Source organism: Oncorhynchus keta, chromosome 19, assembly GCF_023373465.1.
Source record: "Oncorhynchus keta strain PuntledgeMale-10-30-2019 chromosome 19, Oket_V2, whole genome shotgun sequence".
In the NCBI taxonomy this organism is placed as follows: domain Eukaryota; kingdom Metazoa; phylum Chordata; class Actinopteri; order Salmoniformes; family Salmonidae; genus Oncorhynchus; species Oncorhynchus keta.
The window spans coordinates 31387130-31411476 of record NC_068439.1 but is presented as its reverse complement, the minus strand read 5'-3'; the positions used below and the strand labels follow the sequence as shown (position 1 = coordinate 31411476).

At 44.9% G+C, this 24347-nt stretch overlaps 1 protein-coding gene across 5 annotated transcripts in view; it reads right to left on the bottom strand.

Annotated features, from left to right (window-relative positions):
- Positions 1-24347, bottom strand: part of LOC118371750 (RNA polymerase II subunit A C-terminal domain phosphatase-like) — a 127875-nt gene that overhangs the window by 73966 nt on the left and 29562 nt on the right. Inside the window, exon 12 of one of the 5 annotated variants that reach the window (XM_035757322.2) lies at positions 15316-15555. The exons of the other annotated variants lie outside the window; for them this stretch is intronic. Coding sequence (XP_035613215.2) covers positions 15541-15555 — 15 coding nt within the window. The 3' untranslated portion in view covers positions 15316-15540. Of the gene's footprint in view, positions 1-15315; positions 15556-24347 lie in introns of those variants that run through there. 5 annotated transcript variants of the gene reach the window in all.

Sequence of the window (24347 nt, the reverse complement as noted above, 5' to 3'; positions counted from 1 at the left end):
ATGGCACCCTATTCTCTAGATTTAACCAGGATGCCATTTGGGACTCAGCCTTAGAGAGTACACCTCAACGAGAAGCCAGAATTTAGGCTACAAACTGAAACACAGGCCTTGGACAAAGGAGTGACATACACAAATTTGAAAAGGACAAATCAAATTACAAATGTCCTGATGTCCTACCCCCTCACACGCTATTACAGCAGTCCCCTAGTCTTCATTATCCCCTGTCCCGAGGGCCATTTGGGTCAATTAAAATAGGGTGAGACGCCCCCCACATTCACAGAGGTAAAACTAAATCGATATGGAAACAGGAGGGAGAGATGTTTCCTTATAATGGAAGGAGAGAAGCAGAGGTTCCAGAAGAACTAGCATGTAGACTTTCATCCATTAAGTCATAAGCACAGCACTATGCGTGTCAGAGCAGTGGAGATCTGGGATCACGGCAGAGAGAACATCCCTAGAGCTGGGCTCATTATTGGGGTCTGGCCAGGTTCATTAAGGTACAAACTGTTTGTTGACAACATCAATTTAGACGGACGGAGAGCAAATACAGAATAGCCTAAGGCATGATGTTGATGTGGAACCAGCAGGAAACAAGCAATAAAAACGTTACACACTGAACAACATTATTAAACGCAACATACAACAATTTTACTGAATTTTACTGTATGGTAGGGGTGTAGATCTGTGTATGGTAGGGGTGTAGATCTGCGTATGGTAGGGGTGTAGATCTGCGTATGGTAGGGGTGTAGATCTGCGTATGGTAGGGGTGTAGATCTGTGTATGGTAGGGGTGTAGATCTGTGTATGGTAGGGGTGTAGATCTGCGTATGGTAGGGGTGTAGATCTGCGTATGGTAGGGGTGTAGATCTGCGTATGGTAGGGGTGTAGATCTGCGTATGGTAGGGGTGTAGATCTGCGTATGGTAGGGGTGTAGATCTGCGTATGGTGTAATACTGCGTATGGTAGGGGTGTAGATCTGCGTATGGTAGGGGTGTAGATCTGTGTATGGTAGGGGTGTAGATCTGTGTATGGTAGGGGTGTAGATCTGCGTATGGTAGGGGTGTAGATCTGCGTATGGTAGGGGTGTAGATCTGTGTATGGTAGGGGAGGAGATCTGCGTATGGTAGGGGTGTAGATCTGCGTATGGTAGGGGTGTAGATCTGCGTATGGTAGGGGAGAGATCTGCATATGGTAGGGGTGTAGATCTGCGTATGGTAGGGAGGAGATCTGCGTATGGTAGGGGTGTAGATCTGCGTATGGTAGGGGTGTAGATCTGTGTATGGTAGGGGAGGAGATCTGCATATGGTAGGGGAGGAGATCTGCATATGGTAGGGGAGGAGATCTGCATATGGTAGGGGTGTAGATCTGTGTATGGTAGGGGTGTAGATCTGCGTATAGTAGGGGAGGAGATCTGCATATGTAGGGGAGAGATCTGCATATGGTAGGGAGGAGATCTGCATATGGTAGGGGTGTAGATCTGCGTATGGTAGGGGTGTAGATCTGTGTATGGTAGGGGTGTAGATCTGCGTATGGTAGGGGTGTAGATCTGTGTATGGTAGGGAGGAGATCTGCATATGGTAGGGGTGTAGATCTGCGTATGGTAGGGAGGAGATCTGCGTATGGTAGGGGTGTAGATCTGCGTATGGTAGGGTGTAGATCTGTGTATGGTAGGGAGGAGATCTGCATATGGTAGGGGAGGAGATCTGCATATGGTAGGGAGGAGATCTGCATATGGTAGGGGTGTAGATCTGTGTATGGTAGGGGTGTAGATCTGCGTATAGTAGGGAGGAGATCTGCATATGGTAGGGGAGGAGATCTGCATATGGTAGGGGAGGAGATCTGCATATGGTAGGGGTGTAGATCTGTGTATGGTAGGGTGTAGATCTGCGTATGGTAGGGGAGGAGATCTGCGTATGGTAGGGGAGGAGATCTGCATATGGTAGGGAGGAGATCTGCATATGGTAGGGGTGTAGATCTGCGTATGGTAGGGGTGTAGATCTGTGTATGGTAGGGGTGTAGATCTGCGTATGGTAGGGGTGTAGATCTGTGTATGGTAGGGGTGTAGATCTGCGTATGGTAGGGAGGAGATCTGCATATGGTAGGGGAGAGATCTGCATATGGTAGGGGTGTAGATCTGTGTATGGTAGGGGTGTAGATCTGCGTATGGTAGGGGAGGAGATCTGCATATGGTAGGGGAGGAGATCTGCATATGGTAGGGGAGAGATCTGCATATGGTAGGGGTGTAGATCTGCGTATGGTAGGGGTGTAGATCTGTGTATGGTAGGGGTGTAGATCTGCGTATGGTAGGGGAGGAGATCTGCGTATGGTAGGGTGTAGATCTGCATATGGTAGGGGTGTAGATCTGCGTATGGTAGGGGTGTAGATCTGCGTATGGTAGGTGTAGATCTGCGTATGGTAGGGGTGTAGATCTGCGTATGGTAGGGGTGTAGATCTGCGTATGGTAGGGTGTAGATCTGCGTATGGTAGGGGTGTAGATCTGCGTATGGTAGGGGTGTAGATCTGCGTATGGTAGGGGTGTAGATCTGCGTATGGTAGGGGAGGAGATCTGCGTATGGTAGGGGTGTAGATCTGTGTATGGTAGGGGTGTAGATCTGCGTATGGTAGGGGTGTAGATCTGCGTATGGTAGGGGAGGAGATCTGCGTATGGTAGGGGTGTAGATCTGTGTATGGTAGGGGTGTAGATCAGAAAACCAGTATCTGGTGCGACCACCAAAATACAATTGTGGTAACAGTCGTCCGTAGCTTATGCCTGCCCATATCATAACCCCACCACCACCATGGGACACTGTTCACAAAGTTGACGTCCGCAAACCACTCGCCCACACACGTTGTCTGCCACGTGCCAAGTGTTTTGTGCATGTTTCTCACTGACGGAAAGTAACCTAACACCAAGCGTAAGCCTGTGGATTCCTGTTGCAGAACTGCTATGTGTTTCCCAAACACACACTGCCCTGTCTGTTTTTGTCTTTGAAGAAGTTTGTCCTCCTAACGGCACTTCGCAGAATACCTCAGGAGTATGTTGACAGACAATATTGTCTCCCTTTCTCTACATGATCGATAACAGTGCCTGTGGCAGCTCGTGATGCATTTCAAGGAGGCAGGACCATCTTTCTGTCAAACATGATGTTAAAGTACTGTATACATCACAGAGACGCAGTTTAAAGTACTGTATATATCACTCCCAGAGTGGGACTTTAAACTAGTGTAGACAATATATCACAACTCACCAGCAGTCAGATAGGAGGCTCTACATCACATGTTCAAGAGAGTTTAATAGTTATAATCTAGCAATACAAGAGGCACTGAGATGCTACCAATGACAAAGAGCTGTATTCATTCCAATGGCTCAGAAGACACTTATGTGAAAGAAATAGCACTTACGTTATGCATCCATTATAACTAGAAAGATAAACAGAGAAATGGTGTGAAATGAATGCAGTGCAGCAAAGCTATATTACAAGGTCAAACAAAGCACACGTATTTCTTTGACCGCTAAAGCACATTTCATCAACAAATATTTTTGACAACTTCAAATCAATGTAAACCCTCACATCACAGAAATCGTCTCCACACACTGCATTGAGTCAATAAGAAACCCTGCAGAGCAGTCATCTCCTCTGGCTGTGTTTGGTCCCTCGGAGGCAAGACGGCATTCGCAATAACACGAACCAACCCCAAAATCCCCAAGGAGAGTCATGCTGAGATCAATAGGGATTACAGAGACTGACAAAACAAATACAAATGGTCTCTGGCTTTTATTAAAATGGATGATAAACACAACCACTGTAATCCTTGAAAAGACAGTCACAGACAACCAAACAGGCTCCACTCTTTCACCTACTACTTACTACCTGTTGTTTGCAAAAACATATGCCTAACTTGAATACATTCAGCTTAACGCATCTCTGTACCTGCCGTGGGCAGTGCGGCCGTGCCCCAACGGTTGCCTTGTGATGGGCTCAAATCACTACCCTGCAGAAGCCAGAGCGCAGTTCAGAACGTCAGAGTGGTTAGTAATATATTCCCCCCGAACCAGAAATGGCACCCTATTCCCTACATAGTGCACTACTTTAGATCAGACTAATATGGGCCCTGGTCAAAAGCAGTGCAATGCAAAGGAAATAGTGCCATTTTCAGTACAGCCATGGTCTTTTCCAAAGGCATTTCTCTTCACACAATGTCATGTTTCTGTGAGTAATAAGCAGTGGTCGAAAAAAAATACTCAATCGTCATACTTGAGTAAAAGTAAAGATGCCTTAATAGTAAAAGTCACCCAGTAAAATACTACTTAAGTAAAAGTCTAAACGTATTTGGTTTTAAATATACTCAAAAGTAAATGGAATTTATAAAATGTACTTAAGTATCAAAAAAGTCACAGTAAAAGTATAAACCATTTCAAATTTCTTATATTAAGCAAACCAGACAGCACAATTTAAACACTTGTTTTGACAGACAACCAGGGTCACACTCTAACACCCAGTCATAATTGACAAAAAGCATTTGTGTTTTGTGAATCCTCCAGATCAGAGGCAGTAGAGATGACCAGGGATGTTCTCTTGGTAAGTGTGTGAATTGGACCATTTTCCTGTCAAAATGTAACGAGTACTTTTGGGTGTCAGGAAAAAGGTAGTGGAGTAAAAGTTGGCAAAAATATAAATAGTAAAGCACAAAAAAAAATACTTAAGTAGTACTTTAAAGTATTTTTATTTAAGTACTTTACACCGCAGCAGCAGCACTGCCTCTCAGAACACCAAAGGGAGGCTGCAGGGAGCCAGAGTATTTCGGAGGCCTCGCTATTACGAGGAGCAGTGAAGCCGGAATATAAAGGCAATTCAGAACTTTTCTATTGCTGGCTAAAGGCACTGACCTTTCTACCCCTGAATGAGTGAAGCGCACCAGTGAAGAGGAAAGTGTTAGTGCCTTAAGAAAACGATGACTCTAGGGTTTGGACTGCCGTTTCTGCTGTAATTTGCAATGCTCATTCAGCTCTACACCAGTGGTCTAGAAGCTTTAGTAAGAAGCTGAAGAAAGCAGAGGTTAGGGCCCTCCACAGGTACACCATGCTTAACAGAGCCATAAAACGACCTGAATGTTTATTTATACTAAGCAAAAATATAAAAATGCAAGATGTAAATTGTTGGTCCCATGTTTCATGAGCTGAAATAAAAGCGCCCAGAAATGTTCCATATGAACAAGAGTATTTCTCTCAAATTTTGTGCACAAATTTGTTTACATCCCTGTTAGTGAGCATTTCTCCTTTGCAAGATAATCTATCAACCATACTCAGACATGTCACCCATTGAGCACGTTTGGGATGCTCTGGATCGACGTGTACGACAGCATGTTACAGTTCCCAGCAATATAGAATAGAATCAATCTTTATTGTCCATCCAGGATGGACATGTTTCTTTGGCATCACCTTCATTAAAAGGATCACATACACATACATTCTCACAATCAGACACATTTCAACCAGTCAGTCCATCATGTTGCAAACACTAACAACATGGAGGACATGAATACATTCACTCCCAACTGTCCCAACTGCACTAGACAGATAAGTACATATACCGATACAATTTACGTTGTATTTAGTAGGCCAACGGCACAAGGAACGAATGAATGTTTGAACACGTTCTTCTTGGCCATGGGCATTCTGAAGCACCGGCCAGTGGGACGCCTCTCAAACTGAGGGTGTAGAGGGGGGGAGGGGTCACCAACGACAGCCAGTGTCTTCTTTTTGGTTGCCTTGTGGAACAGAATGCTCAAATATGCCTGGGGTCAACCAATTACTTTGCTGGCTGTGTTTACTATTGTGGTCAGTCTGCTTTTGCTCCTCACACTCAGATGACCATACCAGACTGTCATATTGAAGATGAGGACGCTCTCCACCAAGCTGCTGTACACCCTCTCCAGAACACCCTGGCTGACCCCAAACCCCTTTCATTTCCTGATTAAGAACAGGTGTTGGCTTGCTTTTAAAAAAATAGTCTGCATTCTCTGTAAAACTCAGCTTGTTATCAATTTGTGTCCCTTGGTATTTAAAAAAACACTCCACTGGTTGGTCGTTCAGAGCGAGTGTTTGGGATATTGGTAAGTTGTTGCCATTGATGATCAGCTCCGTTGTCTTTTCCACATTGATGTGGAGGGCACTTGACCGACACCATTCTTGAAAGTTGTTGGTCTGTTTAAAAAAAGAAAAGAGTCCTACCAGAGCCATGTCATCAGAGTCCTTAAGGCTTCAGCAACTTTGCACAGCCATTGAAGAGGAGTGGGACGACACTACAGGCCACAATCAACAGCCTGATCAACTCTATGCGAAGGAGATGCGTCAAGCTGCATGAGGCAAATGACGATCACACCAGATACGAACTGGTTTTCTCATCCACATCCCTAATTTTTCTCTCCCAAGTATCTGTGACCAGACATGAGAAATCCATAGATTAGGGCCTAATGAATTTATTTAAATTGACCGATTTCCTTATATGACCTGTAACCCAGTAAAATCTCAGAAATTGCTACATGTTGAATTTATATTTTGGTTCGGTGTAGATGGATTGGAGCTTGTATCCACTTGTTGGACTCCATTCTCAGAATCTATTCAGGCTGGCTTCAGTCCCCTGTATAGATATGACCATGAGCCAGGTACGCACACCCCTCAAGACTCAATCGGTTTTGCATGAGTTACCTTGGTTACTGGCCACTTCAAACGCAACGATCCAGACAGAGAGACATGATAATTGACAGCAGGACTTTAGAATTATCTGACACCCACACAGACAAAGAGATGTACAGCTCTTCCCGCCTCTCGTTCTTCCCTTGGCCTCATTACGATTTCCTTTCAGTCAATTCACTTCGGTCTCCTTGAATGCTAATGAAAGGACGTGAATGAAAAGCAGTAGACGTGTGGATGGATGTGTATTGATGAAACACAAGCAGAACAGATCAGTTGGATCTGTCAATGTCCATTTGAAGAAAACTACATCAGCTGAACATGTTCTAGACAACACCGCAACGCTTTTGGTCCATCCCTTAGAGAACACTGGTTGCGTCTGAAATGGCACCCTATTCCCTACACTACGTTTGACCAGGACCCAGTTAGGGTGTATAGGGTGCTATTTCGCACCTCACCCACTGTCTACTAGTGTGTTGCGATTGGGCTTAAAAAGTTGGGAAGGCTCACAGCCAAACCTGTAATGCGAGAGTCGGAGGACATGTTAATCAGTGATTGACAGGCAGACAAGAGCAGGCTGAGGCACACATCGCTGTCCATGTCTCCTTTATGAACTTCAGTTAAGAGGAACAATGACCCAAAACTGAGTGGAAAAGTATCAGAGTACTCCTAGACACGAGAGCTGTAAATATATGTTTAAGAGTCAAATTAGGAGGCAGATATAGAAGAATCGCCACCCAAGGCTTAATGTAAAATCCTGCTATGAAATTCAAAGCAAATTTCTCATAGGAAACTACATGCAGATCTTGAGTTTGTGACCTGAGCTGTCTAAACTGCTACACAGCCTTGGTGTTGGAAACAGCACGGCTTTACAAAGAGTTATGAGACCTGTCACCTCTGTTTTGACCGCATTACACATAATGCACCTTTCTGATTCACATCAGAACTGAATTGCATGATCAAAACACATTTTATTTGCACCAAATACAACAGGTGAAATGCTTACAAGCCCTTATTGGTATAGTGACTCAGGCTAAGAAGAAGAATGAAGGCTTATAGGAAGGCCTTAGAAAGCGTATAATATGCTGCTGTAGGCAGAAGTGAATGTGATTCTGATGGGTCATGATGCTCAACAGGGGCACAAGTGGATCCCCAGGGAGCTGCAGGGAACTCCAGTTTCAGCGTTCCCACTGAGATGATACCTTCAGCTGGGGAGGTGTCACCAGTAGTACCGTGTGAAAGCAGAACTGGTGAGGTGTCGCCATGAAATGTGTTTGATAAAATACTTCCTCAATAGTAAACCGGAGAACAGGAACCGGAAACATTTATCCTAATCATTCAGTGTCTTGTGCCAGATAGGACGGAGCACCTATTGTACCGCGTGTCTCAGAGTCCCATATGGTCATTTTGACTGCTCATCAATTCATTTATTTGATTACCCTGCCATTTAAGTCATGCCTTCCTCAGTTTGACATGTCCTAAACAAGTCTATATAACACACTGTCGTTGTTAGAATCTTAATATCACAAACAGAAGTGGAGTTAAAACCAGTTTAAGGAGGGCATGTCATTATTGTAAGTCGCTCTGGATAAGAGCGTCTGCTAAATGACTTAAATGTAATGTAAATGTAATTATTTGAATGGTTTCCCCCCGTTGCCCCTCCTCCCGGCAGTGGGGCCTGCTCCCCTCCTTCTCCCGGCAGTGGGGGCTGCTCCCCTCCTTCTCCCGGCAGTGGGGCCTGCTCCCCTCCTTCTCCCGACAGTGGGGCCTGCTCCCCTCCTTCTCCCGGCAGTGGGGCCTGCTCCCCTCCTTCTCCCGACAGTGGGGCCTGCTCCCCTCCTTCTCCCGACAGTGGGGCCTGCTCCCCTCCTTCTCCCGACAGTGGGGCCTGCTCCCCTCCTTCTCCCGACAGTCGGGCCTGCTCCCCTCCTTCTCCCGACAGTGGGGCCTGCTCCCCTCCTTCTCCCGACAGCGGGGCCTGCTCCCTCCTTCTCCCGACAGCGGGGCCTTCCCCTCCTTCTCCCGACAGCGGGGCCTGCTCCCTCCCCTCCCGACAGCGGGGCCTTCTCCCGACAGCGGGGCCTGCTCCACTCCTTCTCCCGACAGTGGGGCCTGCTCCACTCCTTCTCCCGACAGTAGGGCCTGCTCCACTCCTTCTCCCGACAGTAGGGCCTGCTCCACTCCTTCTCCCGACATGAAGGTGTCGTGCCCAGTTGATAATCACCCCAATAATTGCCACAAAACTGAACCTAAACTAATTTCACACATATAACAAGATTAAATAAATGAAGTAAAGTATGATGGGTGAGAAAGTTGATGAGCAAGGGGAAGAATGATGCAGAATTATGTAATCACCAATTGTGAATGAAGAACAGGGCAGGCCATTAGATTAGAACTAGACTAGATCAATACAATCTCAAAATGGTACTTACCCTATATCGGTCCACCAAATCCACAGTTTTATCAGTCTACTCTGGCCTACACAGTGAGAGTATGCAGAATTTACAACGGCAAGAAGACCAAGACGAATGGATGCACATGCAGCGTTAGCGTTGCTACAAAATCCAAATGAAAACCACTCAGATGGTGGGGAAGAAATTAACCATGACATCTCTGATGAGATTCTTCTGATTCTGAGCCTCAGCCTGAACCCCCCCGAAGACCGAGCGCCAAAAAGAGTCCAAACGGTACACACCGAGCAGGTACCCGGGCCACCACCAAATGAAACGGTGAGACAGGAGGGGAAGGGATGGCAACATTTGGGATCCACATTGGGCAGCAGGTGAGTGGGTCTCGGAGAATGTGATGATGAGGCTTGTGGAACCTTACATTGGCAAGGGGAGAAATGTCACCACGGACAAATTCTTCACTTCCTTGTCATTGGCGAACAAGTTTCTTGCAAATAAAACAAGCCTCGTTGGCACCATGAACAAAGCGAGCTCCTTCCCTCTGCTCAAAAGAAGGCACCTGCACAGCCGTTGTACTCCACAACGGTGCTGAAGAATGAAAAGACAACTCACACTTGACCAATGCACGGCAAGAAAGAACGTTCCGGTTGTTATCGCCACACATCCGACAGTTGCCGTCGACGGGGACACATGGAAAAACGGACACTATTATGAACTACAACCAAAACAGAGGTATGTCAGTAGCACATAACACGCGTCACCATATAGATACAGTTCTGCAATGCATTATGCTCTTCTGTACAACACGTGTTGTTTTTTCTACGGGGAAAATAATCCTAATGTTTTCTCCTCTCTTCTGTTCCATATGTTGGTTTGGATGTTTTGGATCAGATGGCGCGGCTGTACTCTGAAAGGAGGCACCCACCGCTGGCCTGTTGCGCTATTCTACAACAAGCTTGACTTGGCTGCTATCAACACACAAGTGTTGTTCAAGCAGTGCATCAACAAAACCAGGGCCAGGAGAGACTTCATCATGAGTCAGGCATAATGGCTACGTGAGAAACCAGGGCCAGGGAGGCTTCATCATGAGTCAGGCATATGGGCTACGTGAGAAACCAGGGCCAGGAGAGACTTCATCATGAGTCAGGCATACGGGCTACGTGAGAAACCAGGGCCAGGAGAGACTTCATCATGAGTCAGGCATACGGGCTACGTGAGAAACCAGGGCCAGGAGAGACTTCATCATGAGTCAGGCATACGGGCTACGTGAGAAACCAGGGCCAGGAGAGACTTCATCATGAGTCAGGCATACGGGCTACGTGAGAAACCAGGGCCAGGAGAGACTTCATCATGAGTCAGGCATACGGGCTACGTGAGAAACCAGGGCCAGGAGAGACTTCATCATGAGTCAGGCATACGGGCTACGTGAGAAACCAGGGCCAGGAGAGACTTCATCATGAGTCAGGCATACGGGCTACGTGAGAAACCAGGGCCAGGAGAGACTTCATCATGAGTCAGGCATACGGGCTACGTGAGAAACCAGGGCCAGGAGAGGCTTCATCATGAGTCAGGCATACGGGCTACGTGAGAAACCAGGGCCAGGAGAGACTTCATCATGAGTCAGGCATACGGGCTACGTGAGAAACCAGGGCCAGGAGAAACTTCATCATGAGTCAGGCATACGGGCTACGTGAGAAACCAGGGCCAAGGCAGCAGCAAAGATTCCAAGCGAGCCAAAATTGCACACAGCTCCAGGGGAGGAGACAGTGCCAGGCGCACAAAGAACAGAACCCAAAGAGACCTGTACCACCTGCAAGCGACATGTTCGTGGGAAGTGTGTCTCGCAAGTGGCGAAGATTTGTGTCGACTGTTCGGACAAGGGCTAACCGCTAAATGAAATCCAACTGATGCCACTGCGTGAACACACACACCATGTAAGCACAAGCTGACAATAATTGACTATCATTGCCTTTGTGCTGATTTACCATGTTACCATGTTCCAACACATACAGTATGCTTTCTGTTTCATAGTTGGAACAAAAGCACGCCACAAATAACATTTATTGAACAGTTTAATGTGTGTTTTTTCTAGTGTTTCGTTTTTACATATAGCCCACAGTAGCATAAACTAATGAAACTTTCCACCGTCATGAACACAAGCAAATTATTATTTTCGCAATAGCATATATGAAATGTACTAATGACACGTAGAATGTTGCAGTCTGAATGCTCGTTCGCTTGAAGGGGCCCTCGAGGCCCAGCGGTTCTAGTTAAGGCAGAAGCCCTGGCACAGAGCTTTTCTTTACAAAAGAAGCACAAGTGAATTAATTAGCATTATATTTAGGATAGAAATATGGATTACTGTTGAGATAAACTTCGGGACGGAAGAGAGTGTGAAGTTTAATGTCTAACTTCAGCTCGTGAGGGGGTGATTGTGCTGAAGGGAAGGAGCCACAGCTGTACAGCGCCACAGAGAGAGGAGAGGACACATCGTTAAGTCAACTCATTCTCCATTCACCAGTGGTGGTGAGATTCCTTCACAATGGGGCTACAATCAAAAGCGACAACATCTTTAAGAACGCTGTCCTTGGAGTTGAAAAGAAACCGTTTCAGATGGAGGGAAATGTTTTCTATGTCTTCAGGAGGTAGACTGAAGTACTGTGGAGTCTGTTTGAGAGATAAAAACATTTCTATTTGACTGGGCAGGCTAAACCATTTACACACAGACTGGGCAGTACTCCTGCTAGAGGCAGTGGTTTGACAAAGACTGACAGAGAGACTGGGTAGAGGTAGATTGAACTCTCCTACAGACAGAGTAAAGTAGATAGACAGACTGGGTAGAGGTAGATTGAACTCTCCTACAGACAGAGTAAAGTAGATAGACAGACTGGGTAGAGGTAGATTGAACTCTCCTACAGACAGAGTAAAGTAGACAGACAGACTGGGTAGAGGTAGATTGAACTCTCCTACAGACAGAGTAAAGTAGATAGACAGACTGGGTAGAGGTAGATTGAACTCTCCTACAGACAGAGTAAAGTAGATAGACAGACTGGGTAGAGGTAGATTGAACTCTCCTACAGACAGAGTAAAGTAGATAGACAGACTGGGTAGAGGTAGATTGAACTCTCCTACAGACAGAGTAAAGTAGATAGACAGACTGGGTAGAGGTTGATTGACTGACACTGGCCAAGGAGAATTCAGAGGGTCAGTCGATCAGAGCTCAACTTCCTGGCCCAATGCTGTTTGCTCTAGGTTATTGGAGAGAGAGATTCTGCCCTGAGCAGTCTAAAGGGAAATGTACACATCAACATACTTCATTGGGGGGATTATACAACCTTTACTGGCTGCCCAGATGATTGGTTGCTTGAGGTGAGCAGGGGAAGAGCCCAAATGTAGTGATGGAGAAGATTATCAGATAGAAAAACGGTCGCCAGCTTAGACAATTATCGTAGATAATCAAACGCCTTCATGCAGTGTAAACTCATTAAAACAATTTCCCACAGTCTCTCTGTTTAGCTCCTATAGTTCACTCCCAAATGACACAGAAAGAAAGAGCTTCTCCCAGCAGGGGCATCACACTAGATACTACAAGGGCGCTTAATAGATTTCACTGTCCACTTCCCCAAACTCAGGAAAGTTTTAACTACCACCTGTCAGTCACAACAACCGGGGAAAGAAGAGAAGAAGAAAATGTACCTGAGGTAGAGTGAGACTAGTGAGGTGACAGACACCCACGCTGCAGCTGAGCCTCTCTGACAGAGACCTCCACTGCCACTTCTCTCTCCAGCAGTCCTCTCACTGTGCTCCTCGAGGTCAGGGTCAGATCAAAGGCCGTATGCTTCCTCTGTCACACAGCCAAGAGCAGCCAGTCCAATCCTGATCGGAGCAATTACCCCAGAAGGAAGTTAAAATCTTCAAAGCAGCTCAGTATCGTCTTGTCGGTCTGCTCTTAGCTTCCAGTCCAACCCTCACAGGGACTCTCAGGTGCAGAGATGCATAAATACCTCAAATTAAAGGGCATGTAACTCTGCCTCGCTGCCTGATGGGATTTTGTTAAGAGGCACAGATGAACAGCAAAGGACAGGACAACTTATTTTCTCCAAACAGTCCCACCTCCTAGTATGTTGCCCGGACAGACAGTTGAGTGACTGTTAGTGTTGCTGTCAGTTTGCCAAGGACTGTGTACATGAGGAACTGATCAGAGGGAATATTCCTGGTTCCAGGTTTTGGGACCGATGACTGCGTCGCTCCCCTGGTGATGGAGGGGCCTGGAATGGCCCAGGGACTTTTGTAAATTTACTGATCACTGACGGCAAGTGACCCTACAATACAAACCTCACATAACTCAGACTGGTGTGAGGTTGGTAGTCTGTGAGAGGACAGCCGACCCTGTATGGCCAGCTTCAGCACCTTGGACAGCAATATCAACACGTCATCAGAGAGAAATACTTATACCAAAGAGTTATAACTAAACCAAGATGGAAATGACAGGCAGTGGTCTAATGAGAACAAGGGAGTCATCGTGGGCAGAACCAGCAAGGAGATAGGCAGAGCCAAGCACGCGCTCGCTAGGTCCTATTGGTGCGTTCTAGCATGCGTCTGCATATTTCCATTAAGTACCGCCTATTCTGTGAAGTGCACGTGTCCAATAACTCAATTCACCTTCGCACTCCTACACAGCGCAATTTTTAAAAACTTTTTCAAAGGGTAAAGTCCACAAAAAACTTAGTCCACTCTGTTCATAGCAAATTATACATATAACTGTATTGAGAGCAAATGTTTCATAGATAAGAAAAATGAGCAGAATGTCGGCTAAATCCATCTCGTTCCATCAGCTCCCACTGCCCGCCAGTGGGCTTCCTCTCACTACCATATTTGGTAGTGAGTGGAAACACCAAGAGGATGCTTCACATTTATACATCCAGTGAAATATCTCTCATTGTTCCATCTGTGCTTAAACTCTCTGCAGCACACACAATAGAAGGCGGAGAATATGAGAATTGTAGCCAACACCTTCAGGGAAACAGATTCAAATAATTGGAAGTGAAACCTCTACAAATCTACTCCTGAACACACATCAGTCAGTCCTAAAAAAGGACATCTGATTTCTGATGTGGAACAAGGAAAAAGGTCAGAATGAGTTAGGAACAAAGCAAGCAGTGAAGCAAACACCATCACCTCAATCTGATCAGACACAAAGGATTATGGGGCGAGACATGCAGAGGTGTGGTATTTTAGCATCGGCTCGACTCTAATCCACTGTGAAGTCTGTCTGCTTGATGTTAAGGGTCAACATGAGAGACTGTCATGGCTGGGTTTGTCCTTTTAGAGACTGGAAACTGATTGGAAAATATTGATGTTGGGATGTAATAAGACAAGGTGTATAGGAGGGTTGGTTGGTGTCTTGTAAAATCAGTAAACTTTTTCCATAGACTATTTCTTTGCTAGTTATAAAACCAACAGTGAAGATGTCAAATGTATAACTTCTTGACTAAGCTCTCGAAATGGAGAAACACATCTTGCTCTTCAGTTGCAAGGCAATCCTCTCCACATCACTGCAGGGCCAAGCATAGGAGAGTTGACGCCACAACTACATATTAAAAAGACACCCATTGATTAAAGAGCCTTTGGCGTTACACATCGAATAGCAGCCTCTCTTATCTGGCCCCGGCAGCTTGGTCAGTTCAGAGGGAGGCTTTAGACCAGCATCGAAATAAAACTAAATCAGCCTGTTTGCATGCAGGCAAATAAACCAAATGAACAGAGCCTCAAACTCTTCATCACCACCATCACAGGCAGGCGACTGGTCTATGGATCGTCTGCCATTTTTGTCAAGGTGATGGGAAACTTCTGCTTTGCTATGGTTCCCCACCCACAACCTGGGATCTGTTTCAGTCAGAGGCACCCGGACTGATCGAGATGTTCCCACTGCCTGTCTGACTGGTTGGTTGGCAGGCATAGGCTGATTGGTACAGCCTGGCTTGGTCCCTAGGCCGGAACTCAGAACACAGGCTGATTGGTACAGCCTGGCTTGGTCCCTAGGCCGGAACTCAGAACACAGCCCAATGCTGGAACAATCTGAACCTAGTCCAGCTGGGACAAAGCCAACCAGGAAGGGGAGGGAGAGCCACTCACAGGCATTCATTATGTCTGATTACTGAGATTACTCAGAAAGCTAAAATCAACACAATTTCACAGACAAAAAGCTTTTTCTTCCCATTGTAGAAACATGGAAATCTTGGATGATCCATGCTGAATACTGAATTATTTGTATCCCCCCACTGGCCCTTGTCAAATGTGATACATTGATGTCTTCTTCTGGCAGCCTCCTATTCGGGTGGTAGAGTGGAAAAGAGGGGACGGTGAGAAGAGGAGGCGAGGGGAAGCACGGGGCTCAGTTCTTGTCATCTGCGGAAGACAGTAGGCCAATCTCCAAAGCTTATCTGTCTCTATCCTGTGAAGGCAGAGACACAATGGCCATCTCATTACAACCAACTCCGAGGGAGACATTCCTTGACTGCCCCGTTCCCTTCTGTTCTGTACTGAGAGGAGATACAATGAGACTAATCTCAAAGATAAAGGCTTCTCATTCGCTTGGAGCCAGATGATGTGTCGGTTTTTCGGGGACACGGCATTCTGAGCACTGGTCATGTTTTTCCATTTATTTTTCACAAGGCTGGCTCTTCTCTTAGTCATGCTGGGCTTTTGTGCTGGTTTGAAGAGGCGAGAGCTGAAAGCTGAAAAGAGGAGTTGGCTATCCACTGAAACAAGGACGGACTCTAAAGAATCATTGTCAAGTCTGGTTGTGTAATCAAACATCCGACAGATTCACACTGACAAAATGAGTTCTCCTCCGAAAAACATACACAGAAAGCATTTTGGTAGAGCTTTCATTACAGAGAGCACGGACGAGCTGGCTAATTTCAACCATAATGTGATTCTATCAATCAAAGATAAGAAAGAGCTGTGTCATGTCCATTCCCTCCCGTAGCACTGCAGCAGTGTTAAATCATTTCTCCATTTAAACCTATTGTTGCTAATAGCAAACCATTTTAGCGTCTAGCCTTTGTTGGGTTATATCTGGTTGTGAAGTAGCGACCGTATTCTTTCTCATTAAGGTCAGACAGAGGTCAGACGGCTGTCCACTAGGGTCGGACTCCACTGATCTGGTCACTATGTGATCAATAACCTGGAGCGTGTTGAGAGATCATTGGGTGAGCATGAGTCACCATGGTGACTGAGGAGTTCTACTAGATGTTGATGTGCTATTAGGTCTCAACAAAGTCTCTTAGCATCCTCACTGGCCTTATACTACTTTACAACCACATCTTAAGGAAGGAAGTTGCTAACTAGTGTTAGCGCAAATGCTAACTCGCGTTAGTACAATGACTGGAAGTCTATGGTAACGGCTAGCGTGCTAGTTGTTACAATCGACTTCCTGTCATTGAGCTGACGCTAGTTAGCATTGGCTCACGAAACTACCTCCCAACTTCTTTCATACTGAACGCAGAGACATAGTCAAAATCCCGAAGTATCTCTTCAAAGGTCACCACGTTTTTTTGTCATTGCACTCATGCAATTTACATATCTAGACTTCATGCTTTTGATCATTGCCATTATAACTTAACACAAGTAACAGGCTTACATGATGAAACTACATTTTTTTTTAAATCAGGAAATTATTAAAATATATGTTATCAAGACATCAGCTCTTTGATGAGAATCCGAAACAAATTGGCAATACTGGCTAGGCATAACATTAACTATTCAGGACTTGTAATAAAGCTCTGATGAAATAAATGTAAAGAAATGCAGTGTTGCACAGGGTCTAGTGAGAACCCAGTGATGTGTGAATGGAGTCCCCTACCTCGATAAGAGACCATTAGGAGAACTGTAATCATCTTGTTATGTCTGTAATGCAGCTAGTAACTACTGCACATCCACAACATTAGTGTACATTCAGCTGTCATGATACTGTGCAATCTAGGTATAAGTTCAAGATGAATCAAAAAGACATAGCCTGCCCTATGCTTAGACCACCTTCAACACTGAAATATATACCTTAAAGGAGTAGACCACTATTTTACAACATGTCATGTTCTTCACCCTGAAAGTAGGCTATGGGCCAGGATAAATTGTAATCCATAGTTTGGCTTTCTGTGAACAGACACTACAATCTTCAGCTAACTTTAGCCACCACTAGCCAAAAATCAATGGAAGGGATTGGGTCATGTGATCCCCCATGAGCAAAATCAACACCATATATGGTTTGAATGTTTCTTAAAGGTGATTTTGCCATTTAAAAAATGCCCTCATCATTACCATTGAGTTTTAGCTAGCGGTGGCTATAGTTAGCTGAAGTTTGTTGTGGCTGTTTAAGAAAAACCAAGCCATGGATTGCAATTTCTCCTGACCCATAGACTACTTTCAGGGTGAGGAATCATCAAACATGTTGTAAAATAGTGAACTACTCCTTCAATAGGTTCTAGCCTTTTTTGTTGTTGTCTACGACTAAAATGGAGGGGGTTAAATAATCTCAATTCTGATCACAACAGAAATCCCTGAGCAAAGTATGAGTTGTCAGCCATTGCAAATATCAATCTCTGTAGCGTTGTTGATTAATGCTGATCAGTCGCGGCACACAGTCTGAAAGTTAGGCTGTTGGGAGCGGAGCAGATTTACACCCTTCGGCTGTCTGGCTCTCCCTTTCATGATTTATTCAAGACAATCTGAAAGATTTTTGTTGCGTGAAGAAGATGGAAGGGGAACAAAATGCATAGACTAGGGGAAAAGTGGATTGTGGCTTAAATATTCCCTTTCCTCCAGATCAGAGAGAATACTATACAGTGGTGGTCATTACCGGGAGGGTGGGCCGTGTTTACACCGGGTGGGCAAGGCTGTGTCTGTCTGATGCTTATCACAGGAAGGCGCAGTCATATCTGTCTAATTTGTACTGAGGTGTGAAAGGCGAGAAGCAGACAGAGACCTGGAACACAGCTGATAAGGGAGGAGACACTCAAAACCAAACACTTGTTCCTCAGTCTCAGACAGACAGCGTTACCTGGCTCATCAGTCAGTCTCAGACAGACAGCGTTACCTGGCTCATCAGTCAGTCTCAGACAGACAGCGTTACCTGGCTCATCAGTCAGTCTCAGACAGACAGCGTTACCTGGCTCATCAGTCAGTCTCAGACAGACAGCGTTACCTGGCTCATCAGTCAGTCTCAGACAGACAGCGTTACCTGGCTCATCAGTCAGTCTCAGACAGACAGCGTTACCTGGCTCATCAGTCAGTCTCAGACAGACAGCGTTACCTGGCTCAGGATCAGTCAGTCTCAGACAGACAGCGTTACCTGGCTCATCAGTCAGTCTCAGACAGACAGCGTTACCTGGTCTCAGTCAGTCTCAGACAGCGTTACCTGGCTCATCAGTCAGTCTCAGACAGACAGCATTACCTGGCCTCAGTCAGTCTCAGACAGACAGCGTTACCTGGCTCATCAGTCAGTCTCAGACAGACAGCGTTACCTGGCTCATCAGTCAGTCTCAGACAGATCAGTCGTCTTACCTGGCTCAGTCAGTCTCAGACAGACAGCGTTACCTGGCTCAGTCAGTCAGTCTGGCTCAGACAGACAGCGTTACCTGGCTCAGTCAGTCAGTCTCAGACAGACAGCGTTACCTGGCTCAGTTACCTGGCTCATCAGTCAGTCTCAGACAGACAGCGTTACCTGGCTCATCAGTCAGTCTCAGACAGACAGCGTTACCTGGCTCATCAGTCAGTCTCAGACAGACAGCGTTACCTGGCTCATCAGTCAGTCTCAGACAGACAGCGTTACCTGGCTCATCAGTCAGTCTCAGACAGACAGCGTTACCTGGCTCATCAGTCAGTCTCAGACAGACAGCGTTACCTGGCTCATCAGTCAGTGTTACCTGGCTCATCAGTCTCAGACAGACACTCACACATACAGTTGAAGTCGGAAGTTTACAAACACTTAGGTTGGAGTCATTAAAGCTCGTTTTTCAACCACTCCACAAATTTCTTGTGAACAAACTATAGTTTTGGCAAGTCGGTTAGGACTAGAGGTCGACCGATTATGATTTTTCAACGCTGCCGATACCGATTATTGGAGGACCAAAAAAGCCGATACAGATTAATAGGCCGATGTAAAAAAAAATATATATTTGTAATAATGACAATTACAACAATAATGAATGCTTACTTTAACTTAAAATAATACATCAATAAATCAATTTAGCCTCAAGTAAATAATGAAACATGTTCAATTTGGTTAAAATAATGCAAAAACAAAGTGTTGAGAAAGTAAAAGTGTAATATGTGCTAACGTTTAAGTTCCTTGCTCAGAACATGAGAACATATGAAAGCTGGTGGTTCCTTTTAACATGAATCTTCCATATTCCCAGGTAAGAAGTTTTAGGTTGTAGTTATTATAGGAATTATAGGACTATTTCCCTCTATACCATTTGTATTTCATTAACCTTTGACTATTGGATGTTCTTATAGTGACTTTAGTATTGCCAGTGTAAAAGTATAGCTTCCGTCCCTCTCCTCGCTCCTCCCTGGGCTCGAACCAGCAACACAACGCCAACAGCCACCACAACAATGCAGCGTTACCCAAGCAGAGCAAGGGAAACAACCACCCCAAGGCTCAGAGCGAGTGCAGTTTGAAACGCTATTAGCGCGCGCTAACTAGCCAGACATTTCACTTCGGTTACACCAGCCTCATCTCGGGAGTTGACAGGCTTGAAGTCATAAACAGCGCAATGCTTGACGCACAAGGAAGATCTGCTGGCAAAATGCACGAAAGTGCTGTTTGAATGAATGTTTACAAGCCTGCTTCTGCCTAACACAGCTCAGTCAGATACTTAGATACTTGTATGCTCAGTCAGATTATATGAAACGCTAGATAATATCTAGTAATATCAACCATGTGTAGTGAACTAGTGATTATGATTGATTGTTTTTTATAAAGATAAGTTTAATGCTAGCTAGCAACTTACCTTGGCTTACTGGATTCGCTTAACAGTCTCCTTGTGGAGTGCAACGAGAGAGAGGCAGGTCATTATCGCGTTGGACTAGTTAACTGTAAGGTTGCAAGATTGGTTCCCCCGAGCTGACAAGGTGAAAATCTGTCGTTCTGACCCTGAACGAGGCAGTTAACCCACCGTTCCTAGGCCGTCATTGAAAATAAGAATGTGTTCTTAACTGACTTGCCTAGTTAAGTAAAGATTAAGTAAAGGTGTAAAAAATAAAAAAAATAAATGGCAAATCGGTGCCCAAAAATGCTAATTTTCGATTGTTATGAAAACTTGAAATCGGCCCTAATTAATCGGCCATTCCGATTAATCGGTCGACCTCTAGTTAGGACATCTACTTTGTGCATGACAAGTAATTTTTACAACAATTGTCACTTATAATTCACTGTAGCACAATTCCAGTGGGTCAGAAGTTTACATACGCTAAGTTGACTGTGCCTTTAAACAGCTTGGAAAATTCCAGAAAACGACGTCATGGCTTTAGAAGCGTCTGATGGGCTAATTGACAATCAGTCAATTGGAGGTGTACCTGTGGATGTGTTTCAAGGCCTACCTTCAAACTCATTGCTTGACATCATACGAAAATCAAAAGAAATCAGCCAAGCCGAGTCCTAAATCGACATAACCTGAAAGGCCGCTCAGCAAGGAAGAAGCCACTGCTCCAAAACTTAAAAAAAAAATCCAGACTACGGTTTGCAACTGCATATGGGGACAAAGATCGTACTTTTTGGAGGAAAATGGAACTGTTTGGCCATAATGACCATCGTTATGTTTGGAGGAAAAAGGGGGAGGCTTGCAAGCATAAGAACACCATCCTAACCATGAAGCCCGGGGGTGGCAGCATCATGTTGTGGGGGTGCTTTGCTGTAAGAGGGACTGGTGCACTTCACAAATTAGATGGCGTCATGATGTAGGAAAATGATGTGGATATATTGAAGCGACATCTCAAGACATAAAGCAAATGGGTCTTCCAAATGGACAATGACCCCAAGCATACTTCCAAAGTTGTGGCAAAACTGGCTTAAGAACAACACAGTCAAGGTATTGGAGTGGCCATCACAAAGCCCTGATCTCAATCCTATAAAACATTTGTGGGCATAACTGAAAAAGTGTGTGCAAGCAAAGAGGCCGCCAAACCTGACTCAGTCACACCAGCTCTGTCAGGAGGAATGTGCCAAAATTCACCCAACTTATTGTGGGAAGCTTGTGGAAGGCTACTCGAAATGTTTGACCCAAGTTAAACAATTTAAAGGCAATACACTCAATTAGTATTTGGTAGCATGTAAACTGCTGACCCACTGGGAATGTGATGAAATAAATAAAAGCTGAAAAAAATCTCTACTATTATTCTGACATTTCACATTCTAAAAATAAAGTGGTGATCCTAACTGACCTAAGACAGGGAATTTTACTAGAATTAAATGTCAAGAATTGTGAAAAACTGAGCTTAAATGTATTTGGCTAAGATGTACGTAAACTTCCGACTTCAACTGGATCCCTCATTACACAGACTAATGAGCAGCTTGACTCACCATTGATGTGATGCGACCAGTAACAGTCAATTCTCCTGAGGGAGTCAAGAGGGACTGAACACTCAGTAAGTCAAAGGGGAAACTCTGGCCTTGAAGGACATATCATTAGCATTCATTAGTACAAGATGTGCCAAGTGACATGGCTGACTGGATGAAAACATAGGATATACTGCAACTCAGTCCAGAACAGTTCTAATTAGTCAGAGGAAAAATACCTGGGTTCAAATAGTATTTGAAATCTTGCTGCTGTCGCCAGTCAAATCAAATTAGAACTCAACCCAAGAGCTTCTGAGGACACGGAGACATCATGTACTGGTGAGATGTTCACATCTCAGCAGAACACCTCCTGATCCAATTAGAGATACTGGGGGATGAATCCTGTCTGTCCCCGGATTTTACTGACATCAGCCACGACTACATGCCAGTAAACACCCTATCAGATCAGATGACTGCAGGCAGTGTAGGATTGATCAGGTACACAACGCCAACCGGGTTATAGGAGTTTTAAAGGCCGGGAGGTCCAAGCAGTGTCCTATGGCAAGTAGTCTTGCATGAGCCTTGGGTTGTGGAGCCGGAACGACTTACTGGAGCAGGAGCCTATCTCCTGTTTCTGTAGCGTGAGGCAGCTTGATGTACAAGTACACCCCCTGGACAGAATGCCAGTCTATCGTTGGGCCTTAACACAAATAGATCTCTTGAATGCTAAGCAGCGACACACCGGAACCCATTTTTATAGTCTTTGGTATGACTCGGGGATCGAACTCCCATCCTTCCAATCTCAGGGCGGACACAAACCACAAGGACAATGAAATGGTGGAGTAATGTTAAAGGGCCGGATAACTAAACCGCTAAGAAGCCAACAAGGCTGAATGGTCAAAGAACATAAAACTAAGTTCACCTACTCCAGATAGATCGGCTAAAGCAGATGACGGCATAACTGCTAGCAGGGGTTTATGGCAGAATGCTAAAGCCTCGCTAATCACAGTGCTAACAAGGCTGCATGAGTTCTAAAGTAAAGGTCACCCAGTTGGCAACAACACACCATTAGGCAACCGGATACATTTGGCTGCTTCTCGTAAACTGAGACCTCCAGGGATGGAACCAGCCCTGACGTTTTAAAATGTGAGTCAGCAGCCAGCCTACCGGACAGAGAAGACTCAGTGTGCGTCACAAATTGCACCCTATACCCTGTATACAGCGCATTCGGAAAGTACTCAGACCCCTTGACTTTTCCCACATTTTGTTACAGCCCTATTCGAAATGCATAAAAAAATATATATTGTCAGCAATCTACACACAATACCCCATAATGACAAAGAGAACACAGGTTTTTAGAAATGTTTGCAAACGTGTCAAAATTCAGACCCTTTGCTAGGAGACTTCGAAATTAAGCTCAGGTGCATCCAGCTTCCATTGATCATCCTTGAGATGTTTCTACAACTTGATTGGAGTCCACCTGTGGTAGATTCAGCTGATTGGAGTCCACCTGTGGTAGATTCAGCTGATTGGAGTCCACCTGTGGTAGATTCAGCTGATTGGACATAGGACTGTGGCGTCACGAAATGTTGTCAGCCGGTGATCGTCAAGCAAATAAAGTCGGTCTCATGGTAATTGACCGTGAATTAACATAAACACATTTAGCATCTCCTGGCTACAAGCCATTTTAAAAAGTCTAATAAATCCATGTAATATAGCCTAAACCTTCACAATAAATCCATTATTTTCTATTGTGAAATCCAGTTGTAAAAAATATTGCTGAAAGAAAATGGAGTACCACTGAACCAAGAAAGACACTTCCTACACAGAGCACCTCCTAAGGGACACCAATCTAATACAGAGCAGAATAAATACACAGCTAAAACACAGGGGACACAATAAGCATTGGACTGAGATTCAAGGCGCCTTTGAATAGAATGTTAGTTAAGCCATATGTTCTTTATGACACACACACGCAAGCACAAAATCATACCTCCAGGATTTGTACATGTTTTTTTGGGGTGACATATGCTGCAAAGAATGCTTGATTCTGCAGCTGTTTTACATTTAAAAAATGTTCATATCATATAAAGCAATAAAAAGTAGTGTGTGCTCAGTTCTAGTAGGATTTTAAGCAGAATATAAGCAGGGTCCAGCAAAATATCTCTGAAGCCGCTGCGCTCAGCCGGAGGAGTAGAGTGGCTCAATCCTTCATTGTGATTTATTGATTCATTGCAGCCAGCAGCTCAAACAAAAAATAATAATGATTATTCTCAAATCAATAAAAATAGTTGTTCAAAAAGAATGAATCGTTTGCAAACTGCACATCACTACCACAGATGTCCCTGCTATCGCTTTGGCTATCTGCAGACTTCCGCTGCTGCGGTGGCTGTGCGGACATTCTTTGAACATTCTTTTCAGATTCAAAGTTTCTCTTGTGTTCCTGCACAACAATTCACCCCCACTTTCATGTAAAATAGAGATGGTCAACTGGCAGCCCCCCGTTTGTAGGCACGCGGATCAATTTCCAAACTCAGTCGGGGTCTGAACTATTTGCACATCATCTTCTGCACATCTATCACTCCAGTGTTTAATTGCTAAATTGTAATAATTTCGCCACTACAGCCTATTTATTGCCTTACCTCCCTAATCTTACTCCATTTGCACATTACTTGTACATGGATTTT